At 37.0% G+C, this 19,605-nt stretch overlaps 1 protein-coding gene and 1 pseudogene across 2 annotated transcripts in view; one reads left to right on the forward strand and one right to left on the reverse strand.

Moving 5' to 3' along the window:
* LOC125615187 overlaps positions 1 to 6,227 on the reverse strand; it is an 8,408-nt pseudogene extending 2,181 nt beyond the window's left edge.
* A 2,359-nt stretch (positions 6,228 to 8,586) lies between these two features.
* LOC125615156 (dehydrogenase/reductase SDR family member 7-like) overlaps positions 8,587 to 19,605 on the forward strand; it is a 24,328-nt gene continuing 13,309 nt past the window's right edge. For both annotated transcript variants that reach the window (XR_007345707.1, XM_048798420.1), the window contains exons 1-2: positions 8,587 to 8,698; positions 9,048 to 9,200. Coding sequence is in view for 1 of the 2 variants with exons in the window: in XM_048798420.1 (XP_048654377.1) it covers positions 8,686 to 8,698; positions 9,048 to 9,200 (166 nt within the window). In the remaining variant the exon portion in view is untranslated. The remainder of the gene's footprint in view (positions 8,699 to 9,047; positions 9,201 to 19,605) is intronic.

Genomic DNA, 19,605 nt, shown 5'->3' on the forward strand with positions numbered 1-19,605 from the left:
CAGCAAGTAAAAAAAAGGGAAGGAAAAGAAGCCACAGAAAAGGGAGGAAGAAAACACATCCTGAAGTCTGTATAGAAGAAAGGAGAGGAGGATCCCCAGTTTTCTAGAGGATGGACAGGAATGGGGATAAGGTAAAGAGTGACATGCTGAGTAGACTTTTATACTTCTTGGACATAATACCTTTATTTTATTTATTTATTTTTATGTGGATCTGAGGATCGAACCCAGTGCCTCGCACATGGTAGGTGAGTACTCTACCTCTGAGCCAAAACCCCAGCCCCTAGACTTTTACACTTCTTAAAAACACAAATCACGGGCTGGGGATGTGGCTCCAGCGGTAGCGCGCTCGCCTGGCATGCGTGCGGCCCAGGTTCGATCCTCAGCACCACATACAAATAAAGATGTTGTGTCCACCAACAACTGAAAAATAAAAAATAAAAAAAAAAAACACATAAATCCTATCTTTATAGGTTGCATTGGAAAGCACAGGAAGGTACTCAATATACATATGCTGGATAGGTTTGAAATATGTGTGGCTCAAGTCTTTTATATCAAGGCAAAACAAGTATGTCTTATATCATCAACTGGGGATATTCTATACTAAAGTTCTATTTCTATTTCCCCATGTTACTGTCCAGTTCTAATGATGGCCACATTCCCCACATACACATTTGAGTTAGTTCTATTGGAGTTGATTTCAAGGAATGATACCCAGAGAGCATGCTTGCTGGCACAATATCCACTGCAGGCTGATGAAGGTACAATATCCAAAAGGCTATTCACAGTAACTATCTTTCCTTGTTTCCTCACAATCATGTGAGGTATAACACACTTTGTCAAGGACACTGTTTCTAAGTAGTAAAGCTCAATTAGCTCCTTGAACACATCCAAGTTGCTATCCACAATCAAAGGGTGCTGTGATTTTTCAGCATTGTTGAACATCAATCTAGTAAAATAAAATCAGAAAAAAAAAGTGCTTTTGGGTTGCTCTATGGATGGAATTACTAGTCTTATTGTTTATATAATTAACTTGAAAAAAAAAACTCAAGGAAGCAATGGTATAGTTTTAGAAGGTAATTATAGAAACATAATAAAATAACCAGAATTCAACTATGGTACTCCCATTTTATGTGACTTTTAATGGAAAGTAATATATGTCATAAAAAAATAGCAGTGAATTTTTACCTTTAGTTTTATAGGGAACAATTAGTAATTGTTAAAGTGTGAAAAGTATTAATTACCTAAAGACAAAAAACTCAATGATTAGCTCAACTCATAGGCCTGACCTCAGATCATAGATCCCATGTCCCCAAGATCACCATAAATTCAAAATATCCTTTCTGGTTATTTCAAAGCCAGACACAGTGATGCTGTTAATGCTGTATAAATATAAATTGCTACTTACCCTACCAAACTCCTGGAGAATGGCTTTAGTTGCCACTCCTAGGAACTTCTGTCGGTCAGGGTCAAAAGGCAAAACAAGTATATCTTTTCCTTCTAAATTGCCATTCTCTCGCTAAAACAATCCTTAGCAGAAAGAGTGAAGCAGGTGACATCACTATACCAGACCTTAAACTATACTACAGAGCAACAGTGACAAAAACAGCATAGTATTGGCACCAAAACAGATTAGTAGACAATGGTACAGACTAGAGGACACAGAGACTAACCCACAAAATTGCAATTATCTTATATTAGATTAAAAAAAAGCAACTCTTGTTGCTTTTTTTTTCTCCAAAAACCAAAGTATTGGAGAAAAGATATCCTAGTCAACAAATGGTGCTGGGAAAACTGGAAATCCTTATGAAACAAAATTAAATTAAACCCCTATCTCTCACCATGCACAAAACTCAACTCAAAATGGATCAAGGATCTAGGAATAAAACCAGAGACCTTGCGTTTAATAGAAGAAAAAATAGGCCCTAATCTGCACCAATTTGCAGCCCCACCAGCAGAGTATGAGTGTACCTTTTCCCCCACATCCTTGCCAAAACTTATTGTTGTTTGTCTTCATAATAGCTGCCATTCTGACTGGAGTGAGATGAAATCTTAGAATAGTTTTGGTTTGCATTTCTCTAATTGCTAGCAATGATGAACATTTGTTGATTGATTGTATATCATCTTCTCAGAAGTGTCTTTTCAGGTCCTTGGCCCATTTATTGATTGGGTTATTTGGTTTTTTGGTGCTTAGCTTTTTGAGTTCTTTATATATCATAGAGATTAGTGCTCTATCTGATGTGCGAATGGTAAATATTTGCTCCCAAGATGTAGGCTCTCTATTCACCTCACAGATTCTTTTCCTGAGAAGAAACTTTTTAGTTTGGGCCCATCTCATCTTGATTTTAATTCCTGTGCCAAGGAGTCTTATTAAGGAAGCTGGCTGATTCATGGTGGGGTAGGAAGGGAGAGCGTGAGCGGAATTGAGATACTTTAGAAAGGGAGAGGTGGGAGGGAAAAGGAGGGTGTATGGGGTTAGAAATGATGGTGGAATGTGACGGACATTATTATCCAAAGTACTTTTATAAAGACATGAATTGGTGTGAATATACTTTGCATACAACCAGAGATATGAAAAATTGTGCTCTATAGTGGAATAAAAATTGTAATGCATTCTGTCATATATAAATAAAAAATTATTTAAAAAAATAAATAAATTGCCATTCTCTAAATAAAGCACTTAAAAAATTAGTAGGGACAGCATGACATAGATCCACTATGCTCCTTGCTACTCTCAATTTAACACACACCCTAGAACAGGAATTGCAAACAGACTCACTTCTGGGTGGCTCTTTGAAATTTTCTCTCATGCAACAGGAAGAGAACCACTGGTCATATGGCAACATCTTAGACAAAAAGCTGGCTGGTTTCACCAGACATGGATGGGTTGCTTCAACTCGAATATAGACAGTTGTACTTTAGAACGGACTCTGTCAGAAATCAAGATTAATCTAGAAGCTATAAGGAACAAAAACTATAGAGCAATTTCTTTGAAAGTTCAGTTTTGTTTGTTCTGCAGTAGGCTCACAAAGGTTAGCTGCTGCTTTACACACATTAGAAAATTGTAGTTTAAGCTTTGAATCAGGAAGAAGCTCAGAATCTATAGTAAATAGCATATAGAAGCCGGAAGCCAATGATTGCAGGTGACATATGAGAAAACACCACGGCCCTTTCTACAAATCCCACCAAGAATCAACAATCGGGCATCAACTGTTGCTTTCTATTTCTGTTCATCAAAAGAACAATCAAAACAAATTTACCTGAACTCTAACCTTGAAATACAACACATAATGTCAATAAGAAAAATGAAATTTAAAAACATAAGTTAGATAAATGCCTTAAGGGCAAAATAGGACATAGTAAAGCATCCTCTGCATAATAATAAATGTAAAAGTTTGCACTAATGATCTTACAGATAAAAGGAAAGCAATCCTGCTCACACCAACGAGGAGAGGCTGACAGGGTTTAGCTTCTCTGCCAGTGCAGGATTTGCAGGTCCCAGAAGTAGAGGGGTAACTACCATAAGAAATGACCAGTGCCCCCAGCTATCCCACTCCTCGGTCTATACCCAAAGGATTTTAAAACAGCATACTGCAGTGACAAAGCCACATCAATGGTTATAGCAGCACAATTCACAGTAGCTAAACTGTAGAACCAATCTAGAGGCCCTTCGGTAGATGAATGGATAAAGAAAATGTGGCATATACACAAATGGAATATTATTCAGCATTAGAGAGAACAAAATCATGGCATTTGCAGATGAAAGGATGGAGTTGGATAATGTAATGCTAAATGAAGTTAGCCAATCCCAAGAAACTGGATGCTGAATGTTTTCTCTGATTTAAGGAGGTTGATTCATAATGGGGTTGGGGGTGGGAAGCATGGAAGGATTAAATGAACTCTAAATAGGGCAGAGGGGAGGCAGGGGAAGGGAGGGGACAAAGGGGTAGGAAAGACAGTGGAATGAGATGGACATCATTACCCTAAATACATGTATGAAGACACAAATGGTATGACTCTACTTTGTGCTCTATATGTGTAATATGAATTGTAATACATTCTGCTGTCATATATAACAATTTTTAAAAACATAAAAAATGTAAATCTCTTATATGCTGATCCATGAGATTATAGTTATTCTAAAGAACAACGGATTCTGAATTTCATCTCAAAAGGAAAATATATGTGCATTATATATATATATATATATATATATGTATGTATGTATATATATATATATATATATATATATATATATATATACACACACACACACACACACACACACACACACACACACACATATGACTTCGGTAGTTGTGATGCTAATTTTTACTGTCTTCTTTGTATGTTGAACATATTTATGTTCCCCATGCATGTAAGACTTCTAAAATGCCAAGCTTGGGGAAAGACTTCACCAAGCTGTTCTCAAAGAGCCTAAAACTGTTAGGCCATCTTTTTCAGCTTTTTATTTGTGGGTTACTAGTTATATCATGATATCATCTTCGAGCAAAGATAATTAAATATGTCCAAACATTGGTATTTCAAATTGCACTTCTCTAATGATTAAGAGGATTGAGCATTGGTTACCCAGGGACTACATATATAAATAAACAAATACAGTCTTTTTGTTTTTAAAACACTTTATTTGTTCTTAAAAAATTGAATTCAGACTTATCTATGTATTTAATAGTTTGTAGTTGGGTGAAAGTAACCTGTTACTGATAAGGTATATGTAGAATTATGCTATCCTTTACACTGGGGTGAGAATTTAAATGTATTTTTGAATAGATAACGAGAGACTGATCAATATGTAGGCGAACAATATAAAACATAAAAATATTTTGCCACTTCTTCCTCAGAGAAAGGAAATTAAGAGCCTTTCAGTTCAGTTCATATTTCAGATGTGATGTTATTCTGTTAGCTGATCTTTCCAAGCCCAGGAAATGTAGGTTTCTTCAGGTTTCTACGGGAACTTTCTTTTCTCATACTTCCAAATAGAATGATATTTAGGAAGGGGGCAAAGATTAGCTTCAAATATATGAAGTTCAAATATATGAATATTTTTCAAACGGTCTACCTCACCTAGGGTTTGGATTTTCTTGGGTATAAAGAATGTGGCACTGACATAGAATTCATATAAAACCTGCATGGAAGATCAGTACTCAAAATTATGGCTGTGGTTGGTGGATTTTCTGTTTTTCTTTTTTTGTTGTTGTTGTTTGGTTGTGTTCGGATGGAACCCAAGGCCTGGAGCATTCTAAGAAAGTGCTCTACCACTGAGCTACACCCCAAGTTCTACACATTTCTTCTCAACCAGGGATATAGGTTCTTGTACGAGTTTTTTCAATGGCTATTGTGAAAAATCACCAGCCACCTGGTGTCCCAAAACAACACAGGGTTTCCTATCTTACAGTTCTGGAGGACAGAAGTCTGGCGTGGATCTCTCTGGGTTACGTTGAAGAGCTGACAGGGTCACATGCCCTTCTTGGGGTTCTCTGGGTCTGGGATGGTCCATTTCTGTGGCAGAGGCAGAATGCCAAGTGTTTCACAAGCAATTGAGGCCTGCGCAGCTCATGTTTCTGAGGCTGGGAGTCCTTCCAAGGAGGGGCAGGTCTTGGGGACTTCCTTGCTGAGAGAGACCCTCTCAGAGCCCAAAGGTAGTATAGGGTGTCACATGGCAAAAGGGTCACATGATTCACAAGGTGAATTTTAAGGGAAACTGAATTGAGATATTACATTGATCCAGAAAAATCTATAGCACAAGACAAGATTATGAAAAGGGAAATCAACCACACATATAAGGAAAACTTTCTGTCAACTTTCAGTTGACAGAAACCTCACCATGAATCAGCTGTGATGTGGCACTCAGCAAAGATGAGACAAGTCTAGGCTGTGTCTGTAGATACTTAGAGTCTGAAGAAACAACTGGAATAAGTCTAGATGCTTATTCGGCACCCCACACCCCATCTAGACCTGGCTGCAGCCAATAAACCTGCTTCCTGATAATTCCTCAGTGCCAGCCTCATGTGTCCTACATTACAACTACAATGATGCCTCTGTACTGGGCACTGGGGGCACAGCAGTGGCCTGCCATAGCCTGGGTCTTCATAGACCCTACTCTCCTCAGGACAAGGGATGTGATGGCGTCAGCTCACCCTGCTCTGCACTGCACCGATCCCACTGGAATCCTGCATCCTGTTCTGACAGGCTCCCTTCAATCGGAGCATTGACCAAGGAACCAGAGCTGGTACACAGATGTTATGAGAAGAGCCAGCGACCTTGTGCTCATGAGGTGGGGTTAGCAATAGAAGTTGAATATGGAGCCTTAGAGAAGCCAGAGATGGGAGCACTTAGGGAGGACAGAACAGCTGTCTTCAAACACACAAGGATGGCCATGTGGAAGAGGCTTAATTTACTCTTTCTGGTACCAGAAGGCAGGTCTGCTGCCCACTGCTGCTAGTGGGTAGAATTTAAAGCTATATCCCGTCAGTGGAAGAAAGAACCCTTGAATGATTCAACTTGTGTGAAAGTCTCAGATGATGAGCTTCCACAGTGTGGGAGGGAAGGAAGTGGAGACTGGTCAATGGTTTGAGGACAGATTTTCAAACTGGGTTTAGCATTGATTGTAAGTTTCTGTCTAAGAATCTACTTTCAGGAGCTCTTTATGGGGTAGTGGTGGTGGGGTCTTCATATATGCCAGATTCTGTGGAATGTAAATGAAAGTTGGTGCTAAACAAAAAAAGTCTTCTTCAGGGTGGGAGGGTGATGTCAGACCTGAGTGTATTGAGGTGAACTTCAGCCTGGACACTTCTTTCACTATTGGCTTTATGCAATAGTTGCTTACTTGTGTAAAGATGAAGAAATCTTTATTAGCTCTAGGTCAGTTAGTAAACGATTCCAAAGAAACTGTATTCCCCTTAGAGTCTGAGTACTGAAAATACATGGAGAAATGAGTAGCCCATAGCTATGTCTGAATACATACCTGTTATTCCTGTGAAGTCCTTCCTAAAAGGAGAGATTTGTAGCCCAGACACAATGCTAGGGCTATTTCCACTCCAGGTTTAGATGTTTACAGGAGACTCTTTTCTTAAGGACATTTGTATTTTTGTAATGTTTAAGAAACATATTGGTTTTAAAATATTGCCTGTACATAGGGCTCTGTCCTACAACACAACTACAATGAAGCCTCTGTAATTCAGTGGAAGAGCACTTGCCTAGCATGGGTGAGGCCCGGGGTTCAAACTCAAGCATAGCAAAGAAAATCGATCAAGTTTCAATGTGTGTATCATATCACAGTGGACAGTGTGGACTTTGGAGCTACATATTCCTAGGCTCCTATCCCAGTTCTGCCAAGGTTCTCGGAAAATGATTAAATATTTATTTAGTTTTGAAGTATTTTCTGTGTTTCAGTCTCTTTGTTAGGCACCAAGGCTTACCAAGAAACATTACAAACAGGGTCCCAGGCTTGATGGAATTTACAATTTAGTTAGGGTAAATTAATCTCTGTTAACCTTAGTTTTCCTTTTCTAAAACGGTGAGAGAATAATACCTATTTCACAAGGTTCTCATGATGGCTTTAAGAAGTAGATCAAAGCACATAGAAGTAATAAAGCAGTTAAGCCATTAGGACTATTAACCCCTTGTCCCAGGCAGGAGAAATTAGAACAAAGTTATTGAGTGAGAATTTTATGTAGTAAAAATAGAGCAAAGATTATTAAAAGAGAAAGAGAAAGTTTACTAGAAAAATAAAGAAGGTAGGAAGCATCCTCAAGGGACAAAGAGGGGAATGACAACTCACTTATTTGTGTCCCAGCTTTTATTTGTGTTAAGGGGTATTTCTCAGAGGGTCTGACAGAGTACATCTCCTAGTTCTTGATGACAGATGGATTGTATCAGATTTTTAAAGCCTTACTGCATATGTTTTACTTGTAAATGTCTAAATGAAACCCCTAGGTATGAAAATTTATAATTAAAACAAGGTTAAATAATATGACAAGGACCCCGAAGAAAATTTATTCATCTTGGTGTGTGTTTACCAGATTTATTTAGAACTTATGTTTTGTAGATTTTTATGGTAGTTTTAAGACAGGGCAAACTGTCCTCTTATCAGAAGAAGAGTCTTGGGTAGACACTTCTCTCCCCTGAGAAAAATATGCTGTTCATTATGGGCTATTATCTTAAGTCATCAGGGCCATGAAGATTTTGTATAAGTTGCTTCTTTAAAATACATGTTGAGGGGCTGGGATTGTGGCTCAGAGGAAGAGCGCTTGCCTTGCATGCGTGAGGCACTGGATTCGATCCTCAGCACCACATAAAGTAAAATAAAGACATTGTGTCCACCTATAACTAAAAAATAAATATTAAAAAAATAAATAAAATACATGTTGAGAATTAGCATAGAGGCTCAGTCTACAAAATTAACCTGTCATTTTCCATGTTCCCACATCCTATGTCTACCTGTTCCTTATCACTATTACAAAATCACATTAGCTGGCAGAAACCCAGTACAAGTGGCAATTGGAGAAAGTATTTTAAAAAATAAACATAGGATGATTACTTCTTATCATACAGCAGCACTCGGAATATTGGCATTCCTCATCAATAGCTCAGTTTCAGAAAGTTAGAAGAACTGATTGAAAACAGGCTGGGATCTTTAGGGATCATCTAATCTGAATTCACCATTATATGAAGAAGGAAAGTGAGTCTGGAAAATGAATTTCTGTTTACTTAGCTTTAGTTTTCTTTTTGATACATGTAGATAAACTTTGGAGTGAACTATGAAGTTCTAAGGCCTACCTGAAAGTGAAGCTGGAAAAATTACCAACATTCTGAAATATACAAAATTACTGTTAATAATATAGCTTGTATTCATTTATTGAAAAAATTAGATATAAGGCAATTCCTTAGAAATTTTTAAATTTTAAGCTCCATTAAATTAGGTCTTAATATTTTAGTGGTATTGTTTGAAATTTGTTTATTCCAGTCTTTGATATGGGTATAATCCATCACTTATAATCTGCCTTCCAACCCTATTCCTTCCTCAATAGAACAGGAGCTGACGGACCTGGTGGTGTGGGTGACTGGAGCATCCAGTGGGATTGGCGAGGAGCTGGCTTACCAGCTGTCTAAACTGGGAGTTTCTCTTGTGTTGTCAGCCAGAAGAGTGCGTGAGCTGGAGAGGGTGAAAAGAAAATGCCTAGGTAAGTGAACCTAAAATAGCAGCTGTGCTTCCTAGACGTCAGGTAGACTGCAAACTCAAGTGCAGCCTGGGAATTGCAGAGGGGAGATGGGCTTCTCCTGCCAGTGCACCCTGGCTCCAAACGCTCCAAGTGCCTGGCCCCTCGCCCTTTTCTCCTGTCGCATCTTAGTTGGCTTCCCTTCACCTTTCCTGCCTCATTTTGTCAGCTTTCTACTCTTTTTTGCACTGACTCTTGGCATTAGGAAGTGACTGTCTATTCTGTCCAGTGCTGGTGACTTTTTAGTGACAATATGACTTATATTTTTGCCTTCCGGAAAGAACAACTTGTTCCTTATTCCATGACATTCATATATGTGACCACTGAAACTGGGTAGGATAGATCCTTACTCATTTTGCTAAAATGTCAGATATTAATGCAATAAGGGAGCATATAACATTTTTATCATAAGATTTAAAAAAGGATTGAAATTAGGTGTAAAAAAATGCAACCAGAGCAAACAACTTTCACATTCTTATAAAGGGTGGCTGTGTTAATATTTTTTTAATATTTATTTTTTAGTTGTAGGTAGACACAATACCTTTATTTCATTTTTATGTGGTGAGGATTGAAGCCAGTACCTCATGTGTGCTAGGTGAGCGCTCTACCACTGAGCCACAACTCCAGCCCCTGTGTTAGTATCTTTGCTGGTTTGGGTTTGGTGTTATGCTCACACTGAAATCAGCCTCAAGTAGAAGAGCTGTTCTTTCTCATAGGGTGCTTAGTACCTAAACTGAGACAATGTTGAATTTTCTACCACAAAGTATTTTTTGGTCATCTCTCTTTTTATTCTTTTTTTAGTCTTTCTTTTACTTTGCTGATTGAGCTAAACACCCTGTAATGAGAATTAATTGCCTGATTAAACGCTTTGCAAGCCACACAAGCCACAGGTCTCTTTGATGATGTTGCTTCCAAAGGCCTCTAGGGGTACTGGGTCATTTTTTTTTCCCATTTATTTTTAAAATTTTAATTTGTTATATATGACAGAAGAATGCATTGCAATTCATATTACACATATAGAACACAATTTTTCATAGATCTGGTTGTACACAAAGTAGAGTCAAACCGTTCGTGTCTTCTTACATGTACTTAGGGTAATGATGTCCATCTCATTCCACCGTCTTTCCTACCCCCATGTCCCCTCTTTTCCCCTCCCTCCCCTTTGCCCTATGTAGAGCTCATCTAATCCTCCCATGCCCCACAACCCCCAACCCCATTATGAATCAGCCTCCTTAAATCAGAGAAAACATTCAGCATTTGGTTTCTTGGGATTGACTAACTTCATTTAGTATTATATTATCCAACTCCATCCTTTTACCTGCAAATGCCATGGTTTTATTCTCTTTTAATGCTGAATAATATTCCATTGTGTATATATGCCACATTTTCTTTATCAGTTCATCTATTGAAGGACATCTAAGTTGGTTCCACAGTTTAGCTACTGTGAATTGTGCTGCTACAAAAACATTGATGTGGCTGTGTCCCTGTGGTAAGTCCTTTGGATATAAAACAAGGAATGGGATAGCTGGGTCAAATGGTGGTTCCATTCCCAGTTTTCCAAGGAATCTCCATACTGCTTTCCAGATTGGTTGTACCAATTTACAGTCCCACCAGCAATGCATAAGTGTTCCTTTTTCCCCACATCCTCACAAACACTTATTGTTTGTATTCTTAATAGCTGCCATTCTGATTGGAGTGAGATGAAATCTTTGAGTAGTTTTGGTTTGCATTTCTCTAATTGCTAGAGACGTTGAACATTTTTTCATATATTTCTTGATTTATTGTATATCATCTTGTGAGAAGTGTCTTTTCAGTTCCTTGACCCATTTATTGATTGGGTATTTGTTTTTTTGTGTGTGTGTGTTAAGTTTTTTGAGTTCTTTATATATCCTAGAGATTAGTGCTCTATCTGATGTGCTCTATTTGTTCCCAAAATGTAGGCTCTCTATTCACCTCACTGATTGTTTCTTTTGCTGAGAAGAAGCTTTTTAGTTTGAATCCATGCCATTTATTATTGATTTTTTATTTTAATTCTTGCACTATAGGAATCTTATTAAGGAAGTCGGGGCCTAATCCGACATGATGGAAATTTGGGCCTACTTTTTATTCTATTATGTGCAGTGATTCTGGCTTAATTCCTAGGTCCTTGATCCACTTTGGGTTGAGTTTTGTGCATGGTGAGAGATAGAGGTGTAATTTCATTTTGTTGCAAATGGATTTCTAGTTTTCCCAGCACCATTTGTTGAAGAGGCTAGCTTTTCTCCAATGTATATTTTGGCACCTTTGTCTAACATAAGATAATTGTAATTATGTGAGTTAGTCTCTGTGTCCTCTATTCTGTACCATTGGTCTACCAGTCTATTTTGGTGCCAATACCATGCTGTTTTTGTTACTATTGCTCTGTAATATAGTTTAAGGTCTGGTATTGTGATGCCACTTACTTCACTCTTCTTGCTAAGGATTTCTTTAGCTATCCTGGGTCTCTTTTTTTTTTCCAGTTGAATTTCATGACTGCTTTTTCTATTTCTATGAGGAATGTCCTTGGGATTTTGATTGGAATTGCATTGAATCTGTATAGTGCTTTTAGTAGTATGGTCATTTTGACAATATTAACTTTGCCTATCCAAGAACAAGGTAGATCTTTCCATTTCTAGAGTCTTCTTTAATTTCTTTCTTCAGCATTCTGTGGGTTTTGTTGTAGAGGTCTTTTACCTCTTTTGTTAAGTTGATTTCCAAGGTTTTTGTTTTGTTTTGTTTTGTTTTTGAGGCTACTATAAAGGAGGTAGTTTTCCTTGTTTCCCTTTCAGAGGATTTGTCAGTGATGTACAGAAATGCCTTTGATTTATGGGTGCTGATATTATATCCTTCTACTGTGCTGAATTAATTTACTACTTCTAGAAGTTTTCTGGTGGAAGTTTTTGGTCTTCTAGGTACAGAATTGTATCGTCAGCAAATAGTGCTAATTTGAGTTCTTCTTTTCCTATCCTTTAATTTCTTTCATCTGTCTAATTGCTCTGGCCAGTGTTTTCAGAACTATGCTAAATAGAAGTAGTGAAAGAGGGCATCGCTGTCTTGTTTCTCCTTTAGAGAAAATGCTTTTACTTTTTCTCCATTTAGAATGATGTTGGCTGGAGCTTAGCATAGATAGCTTTTATGATATTGAGATATGTTCCTGTTATCCCTAGTTTTTCTAGTGTTTAGATCATGCATGGGTGCTGTATTTTGTCGAATGCTTTTTCTGCATCAATATAGATGATCATATGGTTCTTATCCTTAAGTCTATTAATGTGATGCATTACATTTATTAATTTCCATAGGTTTAAATAGCCATGCATCCCTGGGATAAACCCCACTTGATTGTGGTACACTATCTTTTTGATATGTTTTTGTATTTGATTTTGATTTGCCAGAATTTTATTGAGAATTTTTGCATCTATGTTCATTAGCAATATTGGTCTGAAGTTTTCTTTCTTTGATGTGTCTTTGCTGGTTTTGGAATTAGGGTGATATTGGCCTCATAGAATGAGTTTAGAAGTGCTCCCTCTTTTTCTATTTTACAAAATAATTTGAAGATATTGATATTTGTTTTTCTTTAAAGGTCTTGTAGAACTCAGCTGTGTATCCATCAGGTCCTGGGCTATTCTTGGTTGGTAGACTTCTGATGGCATCTTCTATTTCCTTTCTTGAAATTGATCTTTTTAAGTTGTGTATATCATCCTAATTCAATTTGGGCAAATCATATGACTCTAGAAATGTATCGATACCTTTGATATTTCTACTTTATTGGAGTACACATTGTCAAAATAATTTCTAATTATGTTCTGTATTTCTGTAGTGTCTGTTGTGATATTTCCTTTTTCATCATGTGTGTTAGTAATTGAGTTTTCTCTCTCCTTCTCTTTGTTAGCATGGCTCAGGGTTTGTTAATTTTATTTATTTTTTCAAAGAACCAACTTTTTGTTTTATCAATTTTTTCAATTTTTTTGTTTCAATTTCATTGATATCAGCTCTGATTTTAATTATTTCCTGTTTTCTACTGCTTTTGGTGTTGATTTATTCTTCTTTTTCTAGAGCTTTGAGATATAATGTTAGGTCATTTATTTGTTGATTTTTTCTTCTTTCAAGGAATGAACTCCGTGCAATGAACTTTCTTCTAAGTACTGCCTTCATAGGGTCCCAGAGATTTTGATATGTTGTATCTGTGTTCTCATTCACCTCTAAGAATTTTTTTATCTCCTTCTCAATGTTTTTTGCAACCCATTGTTCATTCAGTAGCATATTATTTAGTCTCCAGGTGTTGGAGTAGCTTTTATTTTTTTATTTTATCATTGATTTCTAATTTCATTCCATTGTGATCTGATAGAATACAGGGTAGTATCTTTACTTTTTTTTATTTGCTGTTTAATATAATATATGGTTTGTTTTAGAGAAGGATCCATGTACTGCTGACAAGAAAGCGAATTCACTGGTTGAAGGATGAAATATTCTATTTATGTCTGTAAGTCTAAATTATTGATTGTATCATTCAGTTCCATAGTTTCTTTGTTCAGCTTTTGTTTGGAAGATCTATCTAGTGGTGAAAGAGGTGTGTTCAAGTCACCCAGAAGACCACCCCACCCAGAAAAGGGGCCCAGCAGCCGTTGGCCCATGGCACACCCAGAGGAGAGGCTGGCGTGGGGCGCTGGGGTGCAGACCAGGGGAGGCACAGAATGTAGATGCTTGACTTGCGGGTCACTGGACCAAGCTCTGGACAAACATAAGGTCTCCCCAACACCCCCCACCTCATCAAACACCTTACGAGAAAAACTGATGGAACTCATCTTGGAAAATCCCACCAACCCTTAAAACCCATCAACTGGTGGGCGTTGGTACCAGTTCGGTTCTGCGGCGGATCAGGCACCTGGTTTCAATCACAGAGACTAAGAGTAGAGATGCTACAGGTAGAAGCTCAACTCCTCTCACAATGGCTACCTCCACCACCCTGAACACAGAGACTCAAGCTAGGAATAGACAACGCCACCTACTGGAGGAAAAGAAAACAGAGTTCTGAGAGACTTTTTTTTTTCTTTCTCTTCTCTCTCTCTCTTTTCATCCATTCATCCAGTCTCCTCTACCCTTTCCCCCTCTGGTCTTCACAACCTCAACATATGTGAAACCAAGAATTGTACATAAAAAAGGTCTTTAACAACTGAATCCCCAGAATAATATGATATAGAGGAATTTCATATGCCCCACCTCCCTTCCTCCCCCTTTTATTTCTTTTATTTTTTCTCTTATTTTCTTTTTCCTGCTCTCTTTTTTCTCTTTCCCTCCTTGTTATTTTTTTTCTCCTTCTTACTCACTCTATCCCACTTGCAACCCCCTAAATTTTACTATTTATAAGTAGGGTAATCTTATAAATACAGATAGGAGTTTGAATCTATACATTCTTCCATAAATTACCCATCTATTGGTTAGAGCTCTCCAAAGTATTAAGTAAGATTAACCACATACCCTCACTCCTTTCCCCCTAAACATAACATCCTACACCTGAAATTCAGTTTTCTTCATGCTACCAGAAATGATATGCCTTTCATGAAACTAATGACTATATATTTAAATGATAATTGAAACCAACATTTGTAGACATAGAGTCTAGCTATAAATATAGTAATATGCAAAACGTGTGCTTAGATGATGTACTATTGGTATTGGGAACTGTTAACATTGTCTTTCTCCACAAAAGAAAGACTTTGGAACTATACAAGAGCAATATAAATATATAGGGGGAAAATCAATAACACAACAGTTTCACAAAACAGAAAGAAACGTGAGCAGTATGAAAAGACAAGGAAAGAAAGGACCACAAACAATGCAGGTCAATTCAACATTAGAAGAGGTAATATCTACAGCAGATGGAATATCAGATAAAGAGTTTGGGATATACATGCTTCAGATGATCTGGCGTCTCAAGGAAGACATTAGACAGCAAAATCAGACAATGAAAGATCACTTTGACAATGAATTACATAAACAAATCCAAGAAGCAAAAGATCAACTCTACAAGGAGATAGAGGTTATAAAACAAAAACAAACAGAAATCCTGGAAATGCAGGAAACAATAAACCAAATTAAAAACTCAAATGAGAGTATTACCAGCAGAGTAGAACACTTAGAAGATAGAACAACAGACAATGAAGTTGAAACTATATTTCAACTTGAAAAGAACATAGACAGCTCAGCGAGACTGTTAAGAAACCATGAGCAGAACATCCAAGAAATATGGGATAACATAAAGAGACCAAACTTAAGAGTTATTGGGATACAGGAAGGTATAGAGGTCCAAACCAAAGGAATGAGCAATCTGTTCAATGAAATAATACTAGAAAACTTCCCAGACTTGAAGAATGGAACAGAATTCCAAATCCTAGAAGCCTACAGGACGCTGAATGTGCAAAATCACAAGAGATCCACACCAAGACACATAATAATGAAGATGCCCAACATACAGAATAAGGAGAGAATCTTAAAAGCCATAAGAGAGAGGAAGCAGATTACATTTAGGGGTAAACCAATCAGGATAACTGCTGATCTTTCAACACAGACTCTGAAAGCTAGAAGATCCTGGAACAACATATTTCAAACACTGAAAGAAAATGGGTTCCAACCAAGAACCGTGTATCCAGCAAAATTAAGCTTCAGGATGGAAGATGAAATTAAAACCTTCCACGATAAACAAAAGTTAAAAGAATTTGCAGCTAGAAAACCAGCACTTCAAAACATCCTTTGCAAAACATTACATGAAGAGGAAATGAAAATAACAATGAAAACTAACAGTGGGAGGTAGTACAGAAAAGGAAAAACTAACCAAAGAGGAAAAAACAAATCATGTTAAGTAACAAAAATAAACAAATATGGCTGGAAGTACAAACCATATCTCAATGGTAACCCTAAATGTTAATGGCTTAAACACACCAATCAAGAGACACAGACTAGTAGAATGGATCAAAAAAAAAAAAAGATCCAACAATATGCTGCCTAAAGGAGACACATCTGATAGGAAAAGATATACACAGACTGAAGGTGAAAGGTTGGGAAAAATCATATCACTCATATGGACCTCGGAAGCAAGCAGGAGTGTCCATACTCATATTAAATAAAATAGACTTCAAGCCAAAGTTGATCAAAAGGGATAAAGAAGGACACTACATACTGCCAAGGGAACCATACACCAACAAGACATAACAATCGTACATATATATGCCCCAAACAATGGTGCAGCTATGTTCATCTAACAAACTCTTCTCAAGTTCAAGAGTCAAATAGAATAATTATGGGAGACTTCAACACACCTCTCTCACCACTGAACAAATCTTCCAAACAAAAGTTGAATAAAGAAACTATAGATCTCAATAATACAATTAATAACCTAGACTTAATTGACATATATAGAATACATGACCCAACATCAAGGGGTTACACTTTTTTCTCAGCAGCACATGGATCCCTCTCAAAAATAGACCATATATTATGTCACAGGGCAACTCTTAGAAATTATAAAGGAGTAGAGATAATACCATGCATCTTATCTGATCATAATGGAATGAAACTAGAAATCAATGATAAAAGAAGGAAGGAAAAATCCTATATCACTTGGAGAATGAACAATATGTTACTGAATGATCAATGGGTTACAGAAGACATCAAGGAGGAAATTAAAAAATTCTTAGAGATATATGAAAACACAGACACAACATATTGGAATCTATGAGACACAATGAAAGCAGTTCTAAAAGGAAAATTCATTGCTTGGAGTTCATTCCTCAAAAAAAGAAAAAAACAACAACAAATAAATGATCTCACAATTCATCTCAAAACCCTAGAAAAAGAAGAGCAAAACAACAGTAAAAGTAGTAGAAGGCAAGAAATAATTAAAATCAGAGCTGAAATCAATGAAATTAAAACAAAAGAAACAATTGAAAAAATGGACTGGGGCTGGGGATGTGGCTCAAGCAGTAGCGCGCTCGCCTGGCATGCGTGCGGCCCGGGTTCGATCCTCAGCACCACATACAAACAAAGATGTTGTGTCCGCTGAAAAACTAAAAAATAAAAAAAAATGGACAAAACTAAAAGTTGGTTCTTTGGAAAAATAAGTAAGATCGACAGACCCTTAGCCATGCTAACGAAGAGAATAAGAGAGAGAACTCAAATTACTAGCATACAGGATGAAAAAGGCAATATCATAACAGACACTACAGAAATACAGAAGATAATTAGAAATTATTTTGAAACCTTATACTCCAATAAAATAGAAGATAATGAAGGCATTGATAAATTTCTTAAGTCATATGATCTGCCCAGATTGAGTCAGGAGGATATACACAACCTAAACAGACCAATATCAATTGAGGAAATAGAAGAAGCCATCAAAAGACTACCAACCAAGAAAAGCCCTGGGCCGGATGGGTATACAGCAGAGTTTTACAAAACCTTAAAAGAAAAACTAATACCAATATTTTTCAAGCTATTTCAGGAAATAGAAAAAGAGAGAGAGCTTCCAAATTCATTCTACGAGGCCAACATCACCCCGATTCCTAAACCAGACAAAGACACTTCAAAGAAAGAAAACTATAGACCAATATCTCTAATGAACATAGATGCAAAAATCCTCAATAAAATTCGGGCAAATTCGATACAAAAACATATCAAAAAGATTGTGCATCATGATCAAGTAGGATTCATCCCTGGGATGCAAGGCTGGTTCAATATATGGACATCAATAAATGTTATTCACCACATCGATAGACTTAAAGATAAGAACCATATGATCATCTTGATAGATGCAGAAAAGGCATTCGACAAAGTACAGCATCCCTTTATGTTCAAAACACTAGAATAACTAGGGATAACAGGAACATACCTCAATATTGTAAAAGCTATCTATGATAAGCCTCAGGCTAGCATCATTCTAAATGGAGAAAAATTAAAGGCATTCCCTCTAAAATCTGGAACAAGACAGGGATGCCCTCTCTCACCACTTCTGTTCAACATAGTTTTTGAAACACTGGCCAGAGCAATTAGACAGACGAAAGAAATTAAAGGCATAAAGATAGGAAAAGAAGAACTTAAATTATCACTATTTGCAGATGACACAATCCTATTCCTAGCAGACCCAAAAGGTTCTACCAAGAAACTTCTAGAGTAGTAAATGAATTCAGCAAAGTGGCAGGATATAAAATCAACACATATAAATCAAAGGCATTCCTGTATATCAGTGACAAATCCTCTGAAATGGTAATGAGAAAAAACACCCCATTCACAATATCCTCAAACAAATAAAATAAAATACTTGGGAATCAACCTAAAAAAAAGAGGTGAAAGAACTATACAACGAAAACTATAGAACCCTAAAGAGAGAAATAGAAGAAGACCTTAGAAGATGGAAAGATATACCTTGTTCATGGATAGGCAGAACTAATATCATTAAAATGGCCATATTACCAAAAGTACTCTATAGGTTTAATGCAATGCCAATTAAAATCCCAACAGCATTCCTCACATAAATAGAAAAAGCAATCATGAAATTCATCTGGAAAAATAAAAGACCAAGAATAGCAAAAGCAATTCTAAGCAGGAAGAGTGAAACTGGCGGTATAGCGATGCCAGATTTTAAACTATACTACAGAGCAATAGTAACAAAAACAGCATGGTACTGGTACCAAAACAGGCAGGTGGACCAATGGTACAGAAGAGAGGACACAGAGACCAATCCACAAAATTACAACTACCTTATATTAGACAAAGGTGCCAAAAGCATGCAATGGAGAAAGGATAGCATCTTCAACAAATGGTGCTGGGAGAACTGGAAATCCATATGCAACAAAATGAATTGAATCCCTTTCTCTCACCTTGCTCAAAAGTTAATTCAAAATGGATCAAGAAGCTAGGAATCAAACCAGAAACTCTGCGTCTAATAGAAGAAAAAGTTGGCCCTAATCTCCATCTCGTGGGGTCGGGCTCCAAATTCCTTAATAAGACACCTATAGCACAAGAGTTAAAATCAAGCATCAACAAATGGGACATATTCAAACTAAAAAGTTTTTTTTCTCAGCAAGAGAAACAATAAGAGAGGTAAATAGGGGGCCTACATCCTGGGAACAAATATTTACCCCTCACACTTCAGATAGAGCTCTAATCTCCAGAGTATACAAAGAACTCAAAAAATTAAACAAGAAAACAAATAACCCAATTAACAAATGGGCCAAGGATCTGAACAGACACTTCTCAGAGGAGGATATACAATCAATCAACAAATACACAATAAAATGCTCACATCTCTAGCAATCAGAGAAATGCAAATTAAAACCACTCTAAGGTACCATCTCACTCC

The sequence above is a fragment of the Marmota marmota genome, unplaced genomic scaffold (assembly GCF_001458135.2).
Source record: "Marmota marmota marmota unplaced genomic scaffold, marMar, whole genome shotgun sequence".
Lineage (NCBI taxonomy): Eukaryota > Metazoa > Chordata > Mammalia > Rodentia > Sciuridae > Marmota > Marmota marmota.